The 23,807-nt window shown below is 37.7% G+C and overlaps 1 protein-coding gene across 1 annotated transcript; it reads right to left on the bottom strand.

The window, feature by feature from the left end:
- Positions 1-3,712: 3,712 nt before the first annotated feature.
- On the bottom strand, positions 3,713-22,672 carry LOC114884248 (zinc finger protein 157-like). The gene is given in 6 exon segments (XM_029203100.1): positions 3,713-5,587; positions 5,589-7,069; positions 12,006-12,098; positions 19,829-19,955; positions 21,814-21,872; positions 22,651-22,672. Coding segments are annotated over 5 exon segments (2,211 nt in total). The 5' UTR covers positions 21,829-21,872; positions 22,651-22,672; the 3' UTR covers positions 3,713-5,092.
- Positions 22,673-23,807: the final 1,135 nt, after the last annotated feature.

Below are 23,807 nucleotides of genomic sequence, written 5' to 3'. Positions count from 1 at the left end.
TCAAAAGCTGTTACAGCTTGGCTGGGAAGTTCTGATTCATCTTCTGTATTCACCAGACATTGCACCTTTGGATTTCCATTTATTTTAGTCTTTACAAAATTCTCTTAATGGAAAAATTTCAATTCCCTGGAAGACTGTAAAAGGTACCTGGAACAGTTCTTTGCTCAAAAAGATAAAAAGTTTTGAGAAGATGAAATTATGAAGTTGCCTGAAAAATGGCAAAATGTAGTGGAACAAAAGGGTGAATACATTGTTCAATAAAGTTCTTGGTGAAATGAAAAATGTGTCTTTTACTTTAACTTAAAACCGAAGGCACTTTTTGGCCAACCCAATATATAAAGGGAGTGGAAATACACCATTGTAAGTGTTTTACAAGTGATAGGTGGTGTTACTATCATCAAATATACACGGAAGATAAGATAGGAAGTTTTAACAGATTCAGTTCGTTGGCTGTCCAGGATACAATCCCTGCTTATTCGTTGGGGGGGGGGGGGGGGGGGGGGGGGGACAAATATCTGCCCCAGAAGATATAGAGTTAAGGCCTATTAGCTAGATGAACCTGGGAATACACATCAAGCCTGTGGGCATCATAGTTTCTCTCCTGGGTTTACTCCAGCCACCTCCAGATGGTCCACTTGCCTCTAATCTTAGCATCTTTAATCCATTTTCTGCAGAACAGTCACAATGACCTTTTAAAAACTGCAGTGTCTTTAGACTTCTCAGCTGCTAGTGACAGAGTACTTAGTACCCAACTGGTACTAATTCAGCCAAAAACAACTGTATAAACAAACAAAATAGGTCACACAAGTATTTTCAGTCATGCACAACTAGGCAATTGTTTTTTGTTATGGGGGCACATTCTTGATCCGTAGAAATTACCTAAACTAAAGATCAGATAGAGAAATAGGCTGAGAAACAAGTGAACACTTTATCAGTGATCTGTGAGAAAATACTAGTGATCAAATGTGTGTGGTTAAGACATGGAAAAATGATAAAATACTTGAAGAAATAATTATTGAAAATTTCCAAAATTTGGTGAAGAAATTACGTTTTGTATCCAAGAATCTCAAAATCAAAGCAACATAAATGTGAAGAAAATATGTAGGTACACAACAGAAAAACTTCAAAACCTAAACATAAAGAGAAAAATTTTAAAGCAGCCAGGTTTTCTGAGGCTAACCACTGAGGTGTGGTGGATCATCTACTCATATTAAAAAAGAGAAAACAAAACAACAGCAAAATAACTGATTTAACTGGATAAAGTTGTCTTTAAAATATTATTAAGTTTCTGGATATTGCCTGAAGGGCATATCACAAAGTGAAAAACATACATTCAAGAAAATCTAAACTAAGAATGGCCAGAGTCTGAAATATGAATGCACTACTTTCCCCTTCCCTCACCCCACAGATCTTTGCTGTGGGCATGGTAATCTGAGCAAAATCAAACCAGCAAATGGGCTCCATTCCCCCATTTCAGAATTCTGCATTTTTACCTCAGGAGGGGCAGGACACTGAAATTTCTCATTTCTGCCTGCCCGGGGTTGCAGAAGCTACTTCTTACAGACATGACAATGAATATCCCCACCCAGACAGTACACATGGGATGAAAGCTGTACTCCTGGTACATTGTGTCAAGATTATTTGAGTCCAAGCCTAGCAGTGTTATCAAAAACTGTGAAGACTGCTCTGGTTTCTACTCCAACATGTAAAAAAGTCAGAAACTGTCAGTCCCATCTATACAACAATGAAGAAAATCTAACAAAGTGAACAACACTTCTAAGACAACAGAGGTCACTGGGAAAACAAATGCCCCAAGAAAGGTGAATACAGAGAAACACAGCTTGCCAAGAGAAGAAACTGCTAGAGCCAGAAACTGGTAGGTAAATATAATCAAACTGCTGGAGCTTGAGTATGGACTAGCTTGAGATTTAGAAACTCCCGTGAGCCTATTCTTAGGGGAAATGCCACACATTCATGAGTTTTACCTCAAGGAGCCCCACCAAGTTCTCCTGATGACGGTCGGAGAAAAATCCCCTCGTGTTTCCAGCAGGAGGGGGAAAAGGAGCCATTTTTAATATATACAGAGCATACTGTTCTGTGCCTGTTCTTAAGAGAAATTACTCTGAGCTAATCTAACTCACGTAGGGGAAGGAAAACACTCAACTCCAAGCCTCCCTGTTTCTCACACCTACAGGAAACAAAAAGCTGAGAAGCACTTGAGAAGGATACATCCCAGGGGCACAGGTCAAGTAAAAGACTGATATGTAATCACAGAATGCTTCCCCTCCCCCCACACCTATCAACTCATTAACAGGATTCTTGCATAAAAGAGGATTACAGCTGAAAGAACTGCAAGATTTAGACTCTGAGGAGGAAATTCTAGGGAAACTCAAAGACAATCAAGAACAGAAAAACAAGCATATTAGAGGAAATTGATTTAGACACCTACAGGTGTAGCAAACAGTGAACATGCAGTGAACATGCCAGCATAAATCTTACCAAGATAAACATTAACCCTCCCACTGAAGTCCTATTTATCTTAGTTTCTGTACCCAATAAATCATGTCTGCCTTTCAACAAAAAATTACAATGTATCACAAGAGAAGAAAAAAACACAGTATGAAGATACAAAGCAAGCAAGAGGACGAGACTTAGATATGACAGATTTTGGAATTATCAGATGGAATTTAAAAATATGATTAATATGCTAAAACCTCTCTTGCAAAAATGGGCAACATGCAAGAACAAATGGACATTAGAAGAACAGAGATTAAAATTCTAGGAAAGAACCTAAGGGAAAAACTAGTAATTAAAAACAGTGCAGCAGAAATGAAGATACCTTTGATGGGCTCCCAAGTAGCCTGGACACAGTAGAGGAACAATAAATGAACTTCAAGACGGAAACATCAGAAATTGAAATGCAAGAGGAAAAAATGGAAGAAAAAAAAAGGACAAAACACCTACGGAATGTGAGAACAATTACAAAGGAAGGAACGTACATATAATTAGGATTCCAGAAGCAGAAAAAAGAAACAAATTAGGGGAGTTCCCTGGTGGTCCAGTATTAGGACTCAGCATTTTCTGCCGTGGCCTGGGTTCAATCCCTGGTCAGGGAATTAAGATCCCGCAAGCTGCGTGGATCTTAACAAAAAATAAACAACAAAAAATAATGGCTGAGTTTTTCAAAATTAGTGACACACTCCCACCACAGATCCAGGAAGTCAGAGAATACCAGGCCATATATAAATAAAAATATCTAGATATATCCTGTTCAAGCATCCAGCATACGGAGTATTATTTGAAGGCTACTTGAATTACTTTTAAGTGTGTACTGTACTCTGGGGCAAGCATTAAAGCTTTAAAAATTATAACTGATATGCCAAGAAGAAAGAAAATGCAATTATATAAAATACACAGTTAAAGTTATATAAGGAAGAAAAAGAGAAGAATGAAAAAGTACAACGAATAGACAATATTTTAAAACATGACAGATATATGTGAATTATCTAAATGTACTAATGAAAAAACAATCTCAGAGTGGATTTAAAAAAGACCCAAATATGCTACCTGTACAAAACCCCTATGAATATAAAAAGAAATAAAGTAAAGGGATGAAGAAAAAAATGTCATACTAACACAAACCAAAAGAAAACTAGAGTAGCTTTATTACTTTCAGACAAAGCCGACTTTAAGAAAGGAAAGTTATCAGGAATAAAGAGGAGCATTACATAACGATAAAGGGGTAGAGACAAGAAGGAGATATAACAGTCCTTAAGAGTGTGTGCCTAAAAACAGATCATCCAAATTGGTGAGGCAAGAACTGATAACAATTATAGTCTGAGATTTCAACAAACTTCCATTTGTACTTCATGGATTCATCAGTCAAAACAAGGACATAGCAGAACTGAGCAGCACCATCAGTCAATGGGATCTAATCAACATTTATAGAATACTTTATTCTACAACAGCAGAATACACATTTTTAAGCTCAGATAGCACTTTGATTGAGATAGGTAACAGTCTGGGTCAGAAAGCACAATTCAACAAATTTAAGAGCAGAAATCATACAAAACATTTTCTCATATGACAAGACAATGAAGCTAGTCATTAATAAATCATGGCTATAAATATCAGAATATTTGCAGATTGAACAACACATTTCTAAATAACGTGTGGGTCAAAAAACTCCCAGATAATTTTAAAATATTTTGAACTAAAAGAGAAGGAAAATACAACTTCTTTTTCTGTTTACAGTGTAAATATTGAGTACCACTGTTCACAGCAACTCCTCGACTGAATCAGATTTGTTCTCCAAACAACTGTGCTTATGACTTTTGCATAGTGAATCTAATGTTCACACTAAATGCACTGCTGACCTTGAGACAATAAAAGTCTTGCAGAAAACACTGTTTGGCTTCTTTCTTGAAGAGGCAATTCAGTAACAATAGTCTTCCTTATATACGCTGACCAGAAGACAGTAAGAAAAAATAGGAACATACGTTTTTTTTTTTCTTCTTGTGATAAGCGGGCCTCTCCCGTTGCGGAGCACAGGCTCCGGACGCGCAGGCTCAGCGGCCATGGCTCACAGGCGCAGCTGCTCCACGGCATGTGGGATCTTCCTGGACCGGGGCATGAACCCGTGTCCCCTGCATCGGCAGGTGGACTCTCAACCACTGCACCACCAGGGAAGCCCGGGACATACGTATTTTAATTAACCAAATGTATCCTCTAACATATTTACATGATGATGGTTTTTGTATAAAAAGTGCATAATTCCCACAACCCTCATGTTGGATTCCAGTACAATTAAATTGAAGGTAGTCTTTGGGGAGAGAAGTTTTCCTCATCCATTACCTTCACAGGAATTTTTTTCTGTGTAAATTTCTAACACCCATTGAGTAGTCTGGTGGAAAGACTGTTCATAAGTGATTAATTTCAAGGATTTACCACTTGTGTGAGTCCTCTAATGTCCAATGAGGGCTGAAATCTGGTTGAAACACTATCCATACACAATACACATGAGGGATTTCTCTGTGAGTTTTGTTGATTGATGGTTGATTTCTCAAAGGGAAAATTTCCAGGTTTATTATATTCATTGATCTTCCCCTGAGTCCTCTGATGCTGTACTTCCAGTCAAAGTTTCCCCATATCCATTACATTCATAGGGTTTCTCCCACATGGGGACTGTCTGACGTACTCTGAGGTTGTTTGTAGATGAAAACGTTCCCACATTCATTAATAATAGGATTTCTCCCCAGTGTGAGTTCTCTGAAGTGTTTAGGACTGGCATTTGGCTAAAAGCTTTTTCACATTCAACCCATTCACAGGGTTTCTCCCGTGTGAATTCTATGATGCAGAGGTAGATGAGAATTTCTCTTGAAGGATTTTCCACCCTTGTTACACTCCTAACGTTTCTGTCCTGTGTGAATTCTCTGATGCCGAGTGAAGTGAAACTTCCTAGAGAGAGATATTTCACACGTATTACATTCATAGGGTTTCTCTCATGTGTGGACCCTCTGATGTAACCTGAGGTTGACTTTATAGGTGAAAACTTTCTGACATTCATTACATCCATAGGGTTTCTCCCCAGTGTGAATTCTCTGATGTCTACTTAGTAATGACTTCCAGTTAAAAGCCTTCCCACATTGAATACATACATAGGGTTTCTCCCCTGTATGATTCCTCTGATGCTCAATGAGGTTAGACTTTCTATAGAAGGACTTTCCACATTTGTTACACTCATAGGGTTTCTCCCCTGTGTGACTTCTCTGATGCTCAATGAGGTTAGTCTTTCTATAGAAGGACTTTCCACATTTGTTACACTCATAGGGTTTCTCCCCTGTGTGACTTCTCTGATGCTCAGTGAGGTAAGACTTTGTATAGAAGGATTTTCCACATTTGTTACACTCATAGGGTTTCTCCCCTGTGTGGCTTCTCTGATGCAGAGTGAGGTAAGACTTTCTATAGAAGGATTTTCTACATCTGTTACACTCATAGGGCTTCTCCCCAGTGTGAATTCTGTGATGCTCAGTGAGGTAACTCTTTCTATGGAAGGATTTTCCACATTTATTACAATCATAGGGTTTCTCCCCTGTGTGACTTCTCTGATGATCACTGAGGTAACTTTTTCTATTGAAGGATTTTCCACATTTATTACACTCGTAGGGTTTCTCTCCCGTGTGAGTACGCTGATGTATTTTTAGGGATGACTTATGTCTAAAAGTTTTCCCACATTTATTACAGTCATAGGCTTTCTCCCCTGTGTGAATTCTCTGATGCACAATGAGGTATGACTTCCTACAGACAGATTTTCCACACTCACCACATTCATAGCGTTTCGCCCCTGTGTGACGTCTCTGATGTTTTCTGAGGTATGATATGTGGGTAAAAGCTTTCCCACATTCAGTACATTCATGGCGTTTCTCCCCTGTGTGACTTTTCTGATGCTCAGTGAGGTGAGAATTTCTATAGAAGGCTTTTCCACATTTACTACACTCATAGGGTTTCTCCCCTGTGTGAGTTCTCTGATGTCTTTTTAGGGTTGATTTATGGCCATAAGCTTTCCCACATTCAATACATTCATAGGGTTTCTCCCCTATGCAACTTCTCTGATGTTCTCTGAGGTATGACATGTGGGTAAAAGTTTTCTCACATTCATTGCATGCATAAGGTCTCTCCCCACTATGAGTTCTCTGATGTCCAATGAGGTATGACTTCCTAGAGAAGGATTTTCCACATTCTTCATAGGGTTTCACACTCATTTGAGTTCTCTGATGTACAGTAAAGGTAGTCTGAGGGTATAAGGTTTGCCAAAATATGGTATCATCACAGAAGCTCCTCTTTGTGTCAAGTTTCTGGGATATGGTAAGGGCTGCATTAGGGCTTAAGTTACTTCCAATTTCAAAGGGCTTTATTTCTGAGTGAGTGCTCTGATGTTCTCTGCAGTGTAACTCCTGGCGGAAAGTTTTCTCAACTGTGTCTTTATTCTGAAGTTGAGCAAAAAAGTCTTGCTGCAAATATTTTCCTTGATTTTCCAGGCTTTTCTCTAAGAGGTTATCAAGTTTGCAGTCTTATAAAATAAAGAAAATAAAAATGCCTTATAAGCCTTAAAACACATTTCTTATAGGATGCAGCCTTTATATATATGCTCTATATTGTATTTGACTCTTTGGTTTCTAGCCACCACATCTTCCCAAAATAAATAAATTCCAAATGTATGTTTCCTATACTCCTTGAGAAAAAAGGACACCAAAATTATGATGATTATCTCTATATAGCTGGCATTTTAAAAATAAGGAAATGAACAGTAAATAGCTAATAGAGGACTCTCAAAAGTGATTCACTCAGGCAACTGGAAAATGAGACACTGGGATGACTGATTATTAGCAGTAAGTAGAACTACAAGAAAAATCAGTCAGTAAGGGTTTTCAAACAATATATCAGAGAAGGGATTGGACTGAGGAAGAATATCAATGTCTAGGTCTTTATACTTCCAACTAAAGATTATGATGGTAGGAACTTATTAGTCTACAAGCTTCCAGCTGGAGTTCCCTCTGTTCTATTCTACACATCAACACTGAAATAAATTCATAATTGAACTGATTTTCTTCTGATTAAAGAAACAATTCTATGGCTCAAGCTCAAATCCTCCTGGAGTTATTCACAGAATTACAAATGTATAAGAAGTGTAAAACTGATGAGAGGTAAAACCATATATTGACCTGGAATGAATTCACTTCTATATGCTGGCTCTGATGCCTTAGTTTATTATATCCGTGCTGGTAAACAACAAACTTCTCTTGAATATCAAATCACAAGTTTCCCTTTTCATTATGATCACTCACTCTCCTGAAACTAGTTTTTTTGTTTTGTTTTTGTTTTTTGCCACACTGCACTACATGCAGGATCTTAGTTCCCTGACCAGGGATCAAACCTGTGCCCCCTGCAGTCTTAACCACTGGACCACCAGGGAATTCCCCCTAAAACTAGTCTTAACCAGGACTAATCTCTATGTAAGCATTCCATCTACTTCTGAACACACAGCTTCTATTAACTGAGATCCTTTAATATCACGTTTCAACCTGTTTCCAAAAGCCTATTTAGAAATGTACAGTTTATTCATTTCTCATAAAAGTTTCTTTCATATATTTGACTGCTCTTACCTAGGTTATTTTCACTTTCTACATAAAATGCCAGCCCTATGCTAAAACCTAAGATGGCACTGAACACACTGCTCTAAATACCACAGATAAAAAGAGTTAAGTGGCATCATTTTGGAAAATAACCTTTTTTACCAACTTCAGGCACATGAGATATTCTAGCTATCATTCCACAACTCCACGATATTTTCCAATCTAACCTGGCCAGGCTATTTGTCTCCCATCAGTGGTTCCTTAACAACAATAATATTTTTCATTTTCAACAATTATCTTCTACCCACATCCTTTCTCTACATAACCCTACATCCCAACTTAAGGACTAACAATTAATCTAGATATTTTTTGAGGCAATGCTATTCTCTAAACTTGACCAAGAAAATACCTTCTAAGAGGTTCCCACCAGTAATTTACACTCTCACAATACGTGCTGCCTATACCATTTATCTTAACAATGAATACCTGGAGAGCACACATGCACACTGAGGCACACACTTTTAAGTAAATTACCATTATTCAATCAGGATGCATCTTAAAATTTATGGCATGTCCACAGTTTTTTAGCTATCCCTAAAATAATGGTTTGTCTCTCAGCTGATACCAGTTTAGATCCTATAAAATATATTTCATGCAGCTTTGTGCTCCTAAATCTGGAACAGAACTCTCATTCTGTGATTGTTTTTGCACCCCTCTGTGATATAAAATAAATCAGTTGTCTTTAAAAGTGCAGTATGCTTCAGAGCTACCCAGACCACTCTTGGTTACACTGGCTCAGGTTCAATGCCAATATACAGGATGATTCAGAAGTCAAAGAAATTTGACTGGTGCATCGATAAACATGAAATACCTCTCACCTACCTGGCTCTATTGTCAACCCTAATGTAACTGTACAATATTAATTATATATTACATCCTAGAGGAGGGAGGAATAGGGAATATTCTTTTTTGGTGCATTACAATACACCAAATTATTTATACACACACATTAGTTTTACGTATATCTTAATTTGTGTATGTGTGTGTTTTAACATTCTTATTCCAAATAATGAGGCACTATTCAGTTTATTATGTTTCTGACCATTATTTGTATGGCATTTTTCTACCTATAAACATCTTCTGCTTGATTTCATATGCACAATTTTCATTTTAGATTCATAGACCATGATTGCCCTACAGTGTACCATGTTCCGTTTTATTGCTACATCATGATTTAGTTTTAAGTTCACTTGTGAATAAGTATTGAGGTTCTTTGCAGATTTGAGCTTTTTATAAATGTTGTATGAAGAAAGTCTTATTTTTGTCTCCCAGTGAAAAAGTGTAGGAAACTCTAGAAGATAAATCTGGGAGTGAAACTGCTGAGTCATGGGGAACAGGTATGTTAAACTTTTTTTTTTTTTTAATATTTATTTATTTGGCTGTGGCAGGTCTTAGTTGCAGCATGCGAGATCTTTGTTGCGGCGTGTGGGATCTTCAGTTGTGGCATGCTGGATCTTTTAGTTGTGGCATGTGAACTCTTAGTTGTGGCATGTGGGACCTAGCTCCCCAATCAGGAATTGAACCCAGGTCCCCCGCATTGGGAGCACAGATTCTTAGCCACTAGACCACCAGGGAGGTCCCAGGCATGTTAAACTTTAAAGAAAATGCTAATCTGTTTTCCCAAATACTTACACCAATTAATTCTGCTACCTGCCTTGTAGATGCTTCCCTACATGATATCCTCATACTCTTGGAATCATAAAACCTCTTCATGTTTGAGAATTGAGTGGGTATAAAATCATGCTATATGAGATCCAATCTGAATTTGTACTTCCCACATTACCCAAATTGAGCACTTTTTCTCATAAATTCCATTTATTCCCTTCTTTGAGAAATACCTGTTTATGGACTTTGACATTTTTTTTTAATGGGCTGCTTGACTTTTTACTCACAATTTCAGTAGTTTAACACTTAACATACATTTGAGTCCCAAGTTTTTGTCTCAGGTGCCGAATCAGTGAATGAAATATTTTAAATATCTGCTCTCAGAGAGCTTATATTCCAGTGGAAAGAGACAGACAGAAAACAAAATACCTGACAATTGTATATTAGGTGATGAGTGGTTGGGAGAAAAATAAAACAGAAGAAAGGACAGGGGTGACATTTTAAATATAATAGTCACAGAAGGCCATACTAAGAAGATACTTGTCTTGAGATCTGAATTCTTTATCTATTATAGAAACAAATCCTTTCTGAAGTACATTTGTAACAAATATCATCTCTCACTGTATGATCTGTCTCCTCACATTTATAAAAATATGAAATTTAGCATAAATATACATACAACTATTCTGTCCATTATAATAATACCACAGAGTGACCAGCCACGGAACTATCATCCTCATCAAGAAATAGAATATGACTGTATCAGGGAAACTTCAGGACTTTCTTAAGCACAAGTTTCTGCAGGTCACATCACTCATAAAATTTAGAGTAATTGTTTGCTCTCATTTCTGTACTGTTTTACAACTCTCTTTTAGAAGCCTTAAGAATTTGGACGTTTAGAAAAAATATATCCAATATGTGGAGGAGGAAGATGTAACAAAAGCGATGAGATATAATCCTGATGTTTTTCTCATCGTGAAAAACTAGGAACCAAAATATATGTTTTTAAAATCAAGTAATAGTCATTTTTGATATTCAAAACCTAAAAATTAAGAGATTATAACAGAAACTAAAGTTGGGTGTTAAAATATGAGACAGAAGAGAAAATAAGCATTTTAGTCTCATAACTGGTTTCATATCAGGTGATTATCAGATACTGTGTAAATAAATAGATGATTAAGCCCTTACATGAGATTATAATTTTTTTTTGTGGCCACACCACATGGCACGTGGGACCTTTGTTCCCTTGATGGGGACCAAACCCATGCCCCCTACAGTGGAAGCACAGAGTCTTAACCACTAGACTGCCAGGGAAGTCCTGAGATTATAATTTTTAAGGTCACTACTTAAGCCAAAGTACAACTTAACTAAATTACCGGGAGAAAAATATACTTATTTTAAAAAATAAAGGAAACAGGCCTATTACCGAAAAGAGTTTCTGTAACATTATACATAAGTTTGCATTATAGAAGCAATGGACAGTCAATCAACATGAATGGGCTAAGGTCAACTATTAAAAGAAAATGCTATTAGACTGTATCAGAGACATACCTAAAATTAATTTGGAAAATTAGAAATAAAAAATTGTAAATGAAGTAAACATTTAAAAATAATTCAGGACTCATTGATCTTAGTTAAGGTTCAATTCAATTTTTCAAAGTTAAATTCAAGGTTTAGCATAATGCCAAACAAAGCCTCATGAATATTATTTTGAAATTTGATCAGCTCATTATTAAAACATGTCATAAAGGTGCTATAATCAATATGAAATGGTACTAGGGTAGAGATAATTAAACAGGCTAGAGAAACAATAGAGAAACCAGGAGCAAACACATAATTTACTGACTCTTGATTTCTATCTAAGGTAGCAGTGCATAAAACTGAAGAAAATTACCCACATGAAAGATCAGTAAATTTTATGTTTGAATGGAAATGCTTATATCATTCATATTTAAAGTTACTATCTACGTAGGTGGATTTCTATCTTCCATTTTACTGTCTGCAAAGTGAGAACATCAATGTGCTTATATTTTATCCCTTTTCTTACACACTCCCTTACTACATCATATTAGGTCTACTTTTTCTAAACTTCAAGATATAAGTCCTCAAAAGGGGAAGCATTTAAACAATTTCCTGGTGTCCACCTCTAAGTGACCACTTTGGATCCTATTTCCCCTGGAGACCTGTCTACTGTACTCAATAACTCACCTGCATGGCTCTTGCTTAGAATCTCTTCCTCTAACAACAATGGATCGTCTTGCTCCAACTTGACGATTACATCTGGTTTTGTTAAACAATACCCTGCAAATGGGAAATAATTTAGGATTTGGATCAGCTGCATTGGCTTTAATGCATATGAATGTGAAGGAAGGAATAGTTCTAGGGAGTAGCATAATTATGGTGCTCATTTGACCTTTCCTTTGGAGAGGAAACTACAATGTTGTTTTTTCTGAATCTAAAAAGAAATTGATCTCCTTAAACCCCTGAATCATAAGGATACATAACATTGAGTCTACAGGTACAGAGGTTTAAATAAGGTTCTGCATAGGAACTTCCAGTCACGGCCATGATGGTGTAAGAGGAATAATGGTACATGCCAAACAACTGGAAACCATACAAAATCAATGAAATAATGACCTTTAGGCATTACACACTGGACAATGGTACTGGAAGACAAGGATCTCTGAGAGAAGGGAAGAAATAGAATTTCTAGGTTATGGTACAGGAAGAAGACACCGAATCACAGCCTGCTGATCTCAGTAACTACAGAAGGCAATGTTGGGAGCTCAGGAAAGCCAAAACAATTAGAATTTCTGGAGTAAAATATTTCAGAGGAAAGAGGTACACTGAGAGAGAAGCAGGAAGCTCTAACAGAAAGGTCACCTTGAGTAAAATTTGTATATTCATATAAGAAAACTTCCAACAGTGGAGGAAAAGAACCCAAATGCAATAGGTGGAAAAATTCCCAAAGCGTAAACACAGACAGGATGTTTAGAAAGAGTGGAAAGATCTTCTAATACATGTGGAATACATGAGGTATTAGACACTGTTCACGAAAGGGTATTATTGTCCCACTACTGTGACCAAATTAGTCCTAAACTAAAGAATGCTCTAGACCTCAAATAACAAGCAAACATTGAATTAATTTAGTTAATTTGCTTAATTACAAGCCAGCACTTAATGGATTAAAGTTACTCCCAAGTCATTTACTACCGCCCCCCCAGGAATGCCCCAAAGTATTTAAACAAACACAAGACAATCTAGCAGCCAACAGTGTAAAATTCACAGTATGCATGCAGCACACTATCAAAAGAGACCAAGTATGAAAAGAAGGAAAACATGATTCACAACAAGGAGACAAGTCAATCAATGGGACAGAAGAAGAAATGTAACCTGAGATTAAATTAGCCTCCAAGGACGTTAAAACTGCTATTATTAATACACTCCACATGTTAATGAAGATAGAGAAAACAGGAACATGGTGAGAAAACAAAGTTATAAAAAAAAGTCACAAATTGGAAGTAAAGGCAGGAAAATATATCACCTGGGGGAAAAAACACTGAAAGACTCCAAAAGATTTTGTGCTATGGATTACCAATATTTACATTAGAAATAAAAACTGACACAGATCTCTTTAATAAGACATCTAGGTTCTCCCGTGTTCCTGCTCTATTCGTTCTATCATGTCCGGCCACGCAGTTACTTGAAAACTCCATTGTTTACTTGTGAATGGTGAAAAAGGCTAATATCTTAGTGTCATCATCACAATTTTTGACCTCAAAGGCACTGTGAAACGTCACTGGCCTCCTAGGTCAAAGGACTATACGGTCTTAATAAACCTGCCACATTCAGTGCCTCCAAGAATTCCTCATAAATTTCAATGGGCACCCGGCCAACTGAGCACTCTATTAAGTTGTTGCTCTGGGATGATATATGAGAGACTGCACTTCTAACCAATTCCAAGATGATTCAAAAGTCTTTAATATTAGAATAGCAGACATTTCTGTTCCCCTTTGATTTATTCTAAATGGCAGCTTAAAAAAAAAAGTCAATATGCCCAAACATAAGATTTTCAAACTGTTTATACTTATCTTACACATTCAGTGTATCATTCACCTTACCAACTTTCTCAGCTAAAAAAAGGATCCAAAATTAAATATTAAGTTTCAACAGCCCCCAAATCAAATGAGGCTCCTCTTCTCTCCCCAAACCAGTTATTTGGAATTTTGAGCGAACTCAAACAGAACTCAGAGCGCTAGTATATATCGAAAAATATAATGACTTTTTAAGACAAACAAATAAATAAATAAACCCACTGCCAGCTGACCTGATCTAAAAGAAAAGTTAAAATAAGTCATTTAGATTTAAACAAATGATACAAGTGTAAGTTTGAATCTACACAAAGAAATAAAGAGAACTGTAAATGGACGATATGTAAATAAAATACTGTTCTCATTTTAAAAACATACTGAAGTGAAAATAACACTATAAGAAGATAATGCATTATGGGGATTACAAGATATGTAGAAATAAAATCAATAACAACAATAACACAAAGGATGAAAGAAAGTGAAAATAGTCTGTTGTAATATTCTTATGACATAGTTGAAGTAACAAGTATTACTTGAAGGTAGACTGATACTTCAGAGATGTATATTTAGCAACCACTAGAAAACAAAAAGTACATTTCATAGAAGCCAAAAGTGGGTAAAAGAGATTCATTAAAAATAAGCACAAGAAATTCCCTGGCAGTCCAGTGGTTAAGACTCTGCGCTTCCACTGCAGAGGACGTGGGTTTGGTCCCTGGTAGGGGAACTAAGATCCCGCATGCCACATGGTGTGGCCAAAAATTAAAAAACAAAAAGCACAGAGAAGCCAGGGAAAAGGAAAGAAAAATAAAGACAGAAAAAAACAGAAGGTATCAACCACAAAGATAACATTAAATATAAGTGATGTGAACATTTCCCTAAAACACAAAAATTATCAGAGTGAATAAAAATCAAGACAACCTTGCTGTCTCTTAGAAACCAACTGTGAATATAAAGACAAAGATAGGTTAGAAATAAAAGGACAGAGAAAAGTATATATCATACGAAGCACACAAGAAGCAAATGAAAGTCTGACTGACTATACAGTACCAAACAAAATTCAGAGAAAGAAATATCACCAGGGATATCAATAAAAACTTCAAAATGCTAAAAGGGAAAATCCACCAAGAGGATGTAATAACCCTAAGTGGTTTACTACTTAAAAACAGAGTTTCAAAATGCATGAAGCAAATCCTATTAAAAAGGAAAGAAGATATAAATAAATTAGACTTGGATACTCACATTCCTTTCTCAATATTTAATAGAACAAATAGATAAGATATTAAAAGGATATAGAAGCTTTAAGCAATACAATCAGCCCACTGGAACTAATCCCTATCTAGAAAAAATACCATTTTCAGTCACATATGGAACATTCCCCAGGATCATATGTTAGGCCCTAAGACAAATTTCAATACATTTAATAAGACTGAATCATGCATGAAATATTATCCGGAGTAACACACAAAAAAGGATATAAAAATTGTAACAGTAAGAAATTATGAAACAAATACTTAGAAAGTAAACAAATTCTACAAAACCAATGGATCAAACAGGAAATTACCAGGCATTTAAAAAAATATCTTGGATTAAATGAAAATAAAAACATAACATCAAAACTTGTGTGATGCAGCTAAAGCAGTTTTCAAAGAAAAATATAGCGCCTTATGCTTACATTAAAAAAGTAAAACCAAGTCTCAATTCATGAGCTTAAATTTTATCATAAAACAGCAAAGAAAGGAAGGGCAAGGTAAACCAAATCAGTATAGAAAACCCTGAGGATTCCAAAAATAAATAAAGCTCCGAAAGCTAATAACCAGGTTCAACAAGGTTGCAGAATACAAGGAAATATGCAAAACCCAGTTGTATTTCCATGCACTAGCAATGAACAAGCCTAAAATGAAAAATAAAAACAATTTCATTTAAAAGAGTATCAAAAAGAATACAATACTTAAAATAACTTTAACAAAAGTATAAAATTTGACCACTTAAATCTACAGAATATCATTATAATAAATTTTAAAAGTCCTAAATAAATAGAAAAAAAGTCCTAAATAAATAAAAGTCCTAAATAAATAGACCACTTAAATCTACAGAATATCATTATAATAAATTTTAAAAGTCCTAAATAAATAGAAAAAAACTGTCAAAGTCATCCATAAGGGTTGGAATCTCAATGTTCATGGATCAGAAGAGTTAATGTTGTCAAGATGGCAATACTCCAGAAATTGAGCTACAGATTCAATGGAACCACTAACAAAATCACAGCTCCTTTCTTTTACAGAAATTGACAAAGAAAAAAACTGGAGAGCTCACACTTTTCAATTACTCTGTTTACAGAAAACACTACTGTTTCTCATTTATATTATTGTCTCTACTCACAGCATACTTATGTATTCTCAATACTACTTCACTGCTGGTCACTGAGTGTGTAGAGGTTTTTCCCACTACCAAGCAACTCTGCAACACCAGCAAGGTGTTCTACATTCAATTCAGTTCTGACATATCCACTTGGAGTTTGCATCGGATCTCACAGGCTAGGGGTTGAGTCCACAAGACTGCCTCTCCTCACACTTCAGATGCCAATTACAAGCCCAGGTTACTACCTGTGCTACTGACCAACTAGCTATAAATGGGAGGTTCCCACATCCTGGCCCTCAGGTTTAATTTGCTAGAATGGCTCACAGAACTCAGGAAAACAGTTTGCTTACTATTAATAGATTGCCAGGTTTATTACAAAGCATACAACTCAGAAACAGCCGACAAAAAAGCTGCATAAGGCAAAGCTTCCATGCCCTGTCCAGGAGCATCAGCCTCCCACCACCTACAAGTGTTCACCAACAACAAAGCTCTCTGAACCCCACAGTTCAGACATTTTTATGGAGACTTGATTATATAGGAATAATTATTAGTAGTAATTAAGTCGATCTCCAGCCCTGCCCCCTCCCTCCCAGCAGGTCAGGGGATGGGCCTGAAAGTCCCAACTCTCTAGTCACTTGATTGGCATTCTTGGCAACAAGCCTATATCCTCAGGGGGTTTCCAAAAGTCACCTCAGTAACATGAACTCAGGCATGGTTGAAAGGGGCTTGTTATGAGTAAGACACCTCGATCTCTCGTATCACTTAGAAATTGCCAGGGTTTTAGAACTCTGTGTCAGGAACAGGGATGAAGACCAAATATATCTTTCTTATTATAAATCACAATACCGTACTATACTATTAAGGTAGTACCGGTGTAAGAATAGACACATTAAGAATAAAAACAGAGAACAATGGAGAATTGAGAGGCCAGAAATAAACCCTTAAATTTATGGACAGTGGTTTCACCAGGAGTAGATTTCATCACAAGAAACCACTTTCTTTGCTTCTTCAAGAAGCAACTCCTCATCCATTAAATTTTTATCATGGGATTGAAGCAATTCAGACATATCTTCAGATTTTACTTCTAATTCTAATTGTTTCTGCCACCACATCTGCAGTTACTTCCTTCACTGAAAATTTGAAACTGTCAAAGTCATCCATAAGGGTTGGAATCGACTTCTTCCAAACTCCTGTTCCGGTGGATATTGTGACCTTTTCCCATGAATCACAAATGTTCTTAATGGCATCTAGAATGGTCAGTCCTTTCCAGAATGTTCTCAATTGACTTTGCCCAGATCTATAGAGGAATCATTATCTATGGCAGCTATGTTTACAAAATATACTTTTTAAATAATAAGACTTGAAAGTCAAAACAACTCAACACATGGGCTGCAGAATGGATGTTGTGTCAGCAAGCATAAATATACTAATCACATTTTACATCTCCATCAGAGCTCTTGAGTGACCAGGTGCATAACCAATGAGCATGTTTTGAAAGAAATCTTTTTTCTGAGCAGCAGGTCTAACAACAGGTTAGATACTCAGTAAAGTATTTTGTCAACAGATGTGCTGTCATCCAGGCTTTGCTGTTCCACTTACAGAGCACAGGCAAAAGAGATTCAGCATAATTTCTAAAGGCCCTAGAATTTCCAGAATGGTAAATGAGCATTGGCTTCAACTTAAAGTCACCAGCTGTACTAACCCCTAACAAGAGAGTCAGTCTGGGCTTTGAAGCTAGGCATTGACTTCTTCTCTCTACCTTTGAAAGTCCTAGATGGCATCTTCTTCCAATGGAAGAGTATTTCATCTACATTGAAACTCTGTTGTGTAGTGTAGCCACTTTCATTAATCATCTTAACTAGAACTTCTGGATAACTTGCTGCATCTTTTCCATCAGCACTTGGTGATACCCCTTGAACATTCATCTTAAGAGAGACGGCTTCTTTCCTTAACCCCCATGAACCAAACTATACTAGATTCAACCTCTTCTTCTGCAGCTTCCTCGCCTTCCTCAGCCTTCACAGAATTGAAGAGAGTTAGGGCTGTGCCCTGGATTAGTATTTGGCTTAAGGGAATGTTGTGGCTGGTTTGACTTTTTATCCAGGACACTAAAATGTTCTCCATATCAGCAATTGAGCTGTTTCACTTTCTTATCATTCATGTGTTCACTGGAGTTAGCACTTTTATTTTCCTTCAAGGACTTTTCCATTGCATTCCAACTTAGCTGACTGTTTGGTGCAAGGGGCCTAGCTTTCAGCTGATTTCGGCTTTCAAGGTGCCTTCTTCATCAATAATTTCTAGCTTTTAATTTTAAGTAAGAGACATGCAACTCTTCCTTTCACTTGAACACTTACAGGCCACTGTAGGGTTATTAATTGACCTAATTTCAATATTATTGTGTCTCAGGGAATAGGGAGGCCTGAAGAGAGGGAGAGAGATGGGGGAATGGCCAGTTAGTGGAGCAGTGTGAACACACACAATATTTATCAATTAAGTTTGCCATCTCATATGGGTGCAATTCATGATGCCCCAAAACAATTACAATATAACATCAAAAATCACAGATCACCATAACAAATAAAATAATGAAAGAGTTTGAAACGTTGTGAGAATTACCAAAACATGACACAGAGATAAAGGTGAGCAAATGCTGTTTGAAAACTGGGAGCAATACATGTGGTCAGACCCAAGGGGTTGCCACAGATTTTCCATTTGTAAAAAATGTAACATCTGGGAAGCCTAATAAAGTGAAGCACAACAAAACCAGGTGTTCTTATAGGTACAAATAGTTGCCGTGAGACCCAGAAAACCACAACTAGAGTCTTTACACAAGGGAATGAACACATGGACTTAAATATCTATAACACCTTTACCTATGATAGCACCAAACTGATAAGGACCTCAGTGTCTTATGAACAACTGAAAATACATGGCATAGAACAAAACACTACTCGTCAATAAAAAGAATAAATACAGATACACACAACAAACATCCATGAATCTCAAAAGAATTAAGCTAAATGAAAGAAGCCATACAAAAATATAGTACACAACCTTGTATGTGAAATTTCAAAAAAGGCAAATGTATTGAAATAGAAAGTGGATCAATAATTATCAGAAAATGGGTGGGAAGAGAGGACTGACTGAGAAAGGAAAATTTTCATGTGATAGAAATAATCTGTATCATGATTTTGCTGGTACAGCTGTACACATTTTTCAAAATTCACTCAATTATAAACAGAAACTTGCTGAATTTTCTTTTCTGTTAATTATACCTCAATATAGGTAATTTTTTTTAAAAAACAGAAGCAGCAGAGGGGCTTCCCTGGTGGCGCAGTGGCTGAGAGTCCGCCTGCCGATGCAGGGGACACGGGTTCGTGTCCCGGTCCGGGAAGATACCACATGCCGCGGAGCGGCTGGACCTGTGAGCCATGGCTGCTGGTCCGGAGCCTGTGCTCCGCAGCGGGAGGCGCCGCGACGGTGAGAGGCCCGCGTACCGCAAAAAAAAAAAAAAAAAAAAAAAAAGAAGCAGCAGAAAATCACATGCACTCTAGGCAGACTTGCATGATAAAGTAGGCTCACCTGATGAGACAAGGAGGCTGTAGTTCTCCAGCATCACATCTCTGTACAGGGTCTTCTGAGCAGAGCTCATACACTGCCACTCCTCCAGGGTAAACTCCACAGTCACGTCCCTGAATGACACTGATGTCTGTGAAAGCACATTTCTCATCAATCTGAAGAATTCAAAATTAGGTGACATGGAAAATACCTCTGGAAATAATTCCTATCAAGTTTATGGTTAAAAATGTAAGACAAAAACTGAAAATCTTTTCATATTATCAAAAATATCTGACAGTATACTCTTTATATGCAATGTCCTAAGGAAGCAGGCATTTTCATACATTTGGCTCTGCCTCTAAAATCCATTCAAAATTTGATCACTTCAAAGTACAGCTGCTAACATCATCATTTCTTGAAAGGATTACTGAAAGAGCCTGCTAACTCTTCTGTTTCCACCACTGTCTCACTAGAGTCCATTCTCAGAGTTATATTTTAAATTATAAGTCAGGTGATGCCCTTTCTCACCTCAAAATTCTCTAAAACACCTAGTAAACAGAGATAAATATTGAATTCATAGATTAGGAGGTTCAATATGGTGGAGGTATCAGTTCTCCACAAAGAGATCTATAGATTCAATGAAATCATAATTAAAAGCTTACCAGGTTTTTTTAGATTCAGAACCTAATTCTAATATTTATGTAAAAAGGCAAGCATCCTAGAATATGAAAACCATTTTTAAAAACAATAAAGCTGGAGAGCTGATATTACTTGATTTCAAGACATACCATACAGCCACCTCTAGATAGTGTGTGATATTAACAAAAGTGAAACACACAGATCAAAAGAAGAGAAAGTCTAAAAATGATATATACAAACATATGTGCACACACACATTTCTTTAATTTAGGTGTCTGGGCAATTCAATGGAGAAAGTATATTCTGACAAAAAATCATGCAAGACTAAAAAACTCCATTAGAAAAAAGTAATAACAATAACCTTGATTCATTCTTTGAACAACAAAAAAAAATTCAAAATGATCACAGACCTCAATGAGTCTGCTTTCTGCTTAGATTTTAGAGTCAGAGGAACGTATCACCTATCTAAAAAAAGAAACTGACAGCTGGTTTAATGAAGTGGGAACCAGCAAAATGGTTGAGTGTATGCTCCCTCAACTCAGTATTTAGAATACACTACCTGTACAAATTTCCAACCCATCCTCAGACTCTGAAATTCTAGATTTATGACAGGGCCAACCAGCAACACATTTGGTTGCTTTCTGATCAGCATTCCCTGTATTAAGTAAAAAATTTAAATATATGAAAACAGAAATTATAGATATAACAAAACAGATATAAGAGAATACAATCAACAAGGTTATGAAATACATTTAAAAACAGATAAAAATGTACAATTTTCTCTGAAAATGTAGTAATTAAAAAAATAGAAAACCAGACTAGATCTATGATTGTTTAAATAAAGTGATTCAATAATCTACATCTACACAAAAAAGCAGATGTACTCACAAAGCCCAATTTTAAAGGTAAGTTTAAGGAAATATATAGCAGGTGATTTTCTCATATGAAATAGAGAGAGAGAGAGAGAAAAAGAGAGGAAGGGGGATAGGAGAAAGGAAAGGGGAAGGGAGGGGAGGGGAGAAGAGAAAAGAGCAGGAAAGTGCCCTGAAAAGACTAGCACAACCGAGATACCACAGTTGGTCAGGTATACAAGAAAACAAAATTATAGGCTAATCTAGTTTGTCAATACAGGAATAAAAATTCAAATATGATATTAGCAAAAAGATGTCAGTTACAAATTTAAAAACAAAAACAAAAAAACACACCCATGAGCAAATAGGGTCTACACAGGAATTCAAGAGTAAGTTAACATTCTAAAATCCATTTCAGCTACATCTAATATTTGTAGATTAAAGAAAACAAGCTGAGAGCAATCTGAAATCAAGTTAAATCTGTCACAGCACAAAGTAGCTGATGAATAAAGAGCTCACCTTAGATATGTTCATTTTCGGTAGTTTTTGGGACAGTGTAGAGGACGGTGAAGATTCAGCTAGGGGGACAAAAAGAGCAAAGGGTCAGGACACCTGGCCTGCCTTACAGTTCCTACATTCACCTCCCAATCACATCAGCAGCCCAGCTGAGAAGCAGCCTCCCTACAGCATCCCTTTAGCCCTTGAAAAGGCAAAGGAAAGACCCTGTGGAAACACCATCTGTCCACCTACCAGTTTGAAATGATCACGGGGCTTAAACCTACCACTCTCATTTGGTAAAAATAATTTTGTCTATTGATGTAAATTGATTTAACTGAATAAAAACAAAAAATGAACAACAGATGATTGAAGTACAGCAAAGGATGACACTACTTCATTAAAATTAACAGTAAGAAAAAGAGACACAGGCTGCATCCTTTATCTATTTTCCTAGCAAAACTGTTTACCCCTTGAGTTAGAGAATGCACAGAATGCCCCAATAAAAAGGATGCGGTGCTTTATGGCAAAGTTTTAAAAATTAATACTTTCTAGTGGGCTGCAGTTTCTCAAAAGGGACTCTTGATAAGTTTCTTCTGATGACTGAACGGTATGAACGACCGTTCGACTCCTGGCTCTGTCACATTCCGGGTGAGCCTGGAGAAGTCACAGGCGCTCTCAAACTCAGGACCACCTCACCACCCTGAGACTCAGATCTGCTTTTTGCTTAACGTGTGTTGAATGCAGATGCTCATACCGCTATCACGAGATAATTGGGAGGCTTATGTAAACCACCCAATGAAAGGAACAAAGTGTCTTCTAAATAACAACATCTATTATAACTTTTTCGGCGGTCAGTACCTGGCACTTGGCTCTTTTTCCAAATGACCCATATCGAATTCTCACAACAACGCCATGAAGCAGGCATTATTCATAGCTTCCTCTGCAGACCTGACTCGTCCCCAGGTTACTTCTTCCGCCCACAGTACCGGTGACACGGCTGTAAGTGACCGGGTCTCTCCCGCTCCAGAGCAGGGCTGCCCAGCACACCCTCCTCCCGCGCTTTCTGGCCCGCTCACGGCCAGCGTGACCACCGCGCTTTCCCTCCCACTGTCCGCCCCGGCGTCCCCCCGTCAGATGCAGGCGGGGCCGGGCATTCTGTCCCCACACGCACCGTCCCCGCTCCTAACAGGTCTCAGCTCCACCTGCCCCCGAGACCACGAGGCCAGAACCGGGATCGCCCCACCCACCTTCCCAGGGCCGAGATCCAGGCCAGACACGGGCACTGCGGCCCCGCCTGGGCCGGAGGGCGGCCCGAGACGTACCACTTCCGCCCCCGCCACAAGAATGCGGCTCTCAGCAAAGCTCCAGGCCACGCGAAGTCCCCGTCCCGGCTGCGCAGTTCTCGCACATGAGACCCCGACAGAAACGCTCTACAATCTTCCCCTCTCCAGACCTGTGAACTCAAAAGGGAAGAGGCGGGGCCTAAGTTGCACTTGCGCAGAGGGAGCCCCTAGAGACCAGGAGGGCTGTGGAGGGAGAAAGACTACATTTCCCTTCGCTCTCTGCGCGCTCCCTAAACTGACTTTGAACAGAGAAATCGGTTTCCTGCTGCAGGGTAGAAATATGGGAGAAATGCTTGTCCAAGGGTCCACGGTGCCCAGAGACGCTGGATCGGGTGTGTCACACTGTGGGTCTTAGGCCATCTTCATACCTGGCGTATGTGGAGGTTCAAGGGCAAAACTGGGAAAGCTCATGGCTGAAATCAGATTGTCCAAATTGCTAAATCCTTATAGTCTTGAGAAAATGTCCTCCTAATGGAATAGAATTTTCTGTCTGTGCATTAGTTAACCTGCTTGCCATCATGTGGGCTTCCTTTGTAAAGGACAAATAGCGTATTTTTTCAAAAGTGAATTCACCAGTTTATTCATAATGGAACAGATATCTTTTTTCATTTTTTGCAATTTTGAAACCAAGTAGGACCCTGCAGGGCCCTGCTAGGAACAAAAAGCTTTCCC

The sequence above is a fragment of the Monodon monoceros genome, unplaced genomic scaffold, assembly GCF_005190385.1.
Source record: "Monodon monoceros isolate NGI ecotype Baffin Bay Population unplaced genomic scaffold, NGI_Narwhal_1 Super_Scaffold_5, whole genome shotgun sequence".
NCBI lineage: Eukaryota > Metazoa > Chordata > Mammalia > Artiodactyla > Monodontidae > Monodon > Monodon monoceros.
The sequence above is the reverse complement of the archived record's forward strand: the minus strand, read 5'-3'. Positions and strand labels throughout refer to the sequence as shown.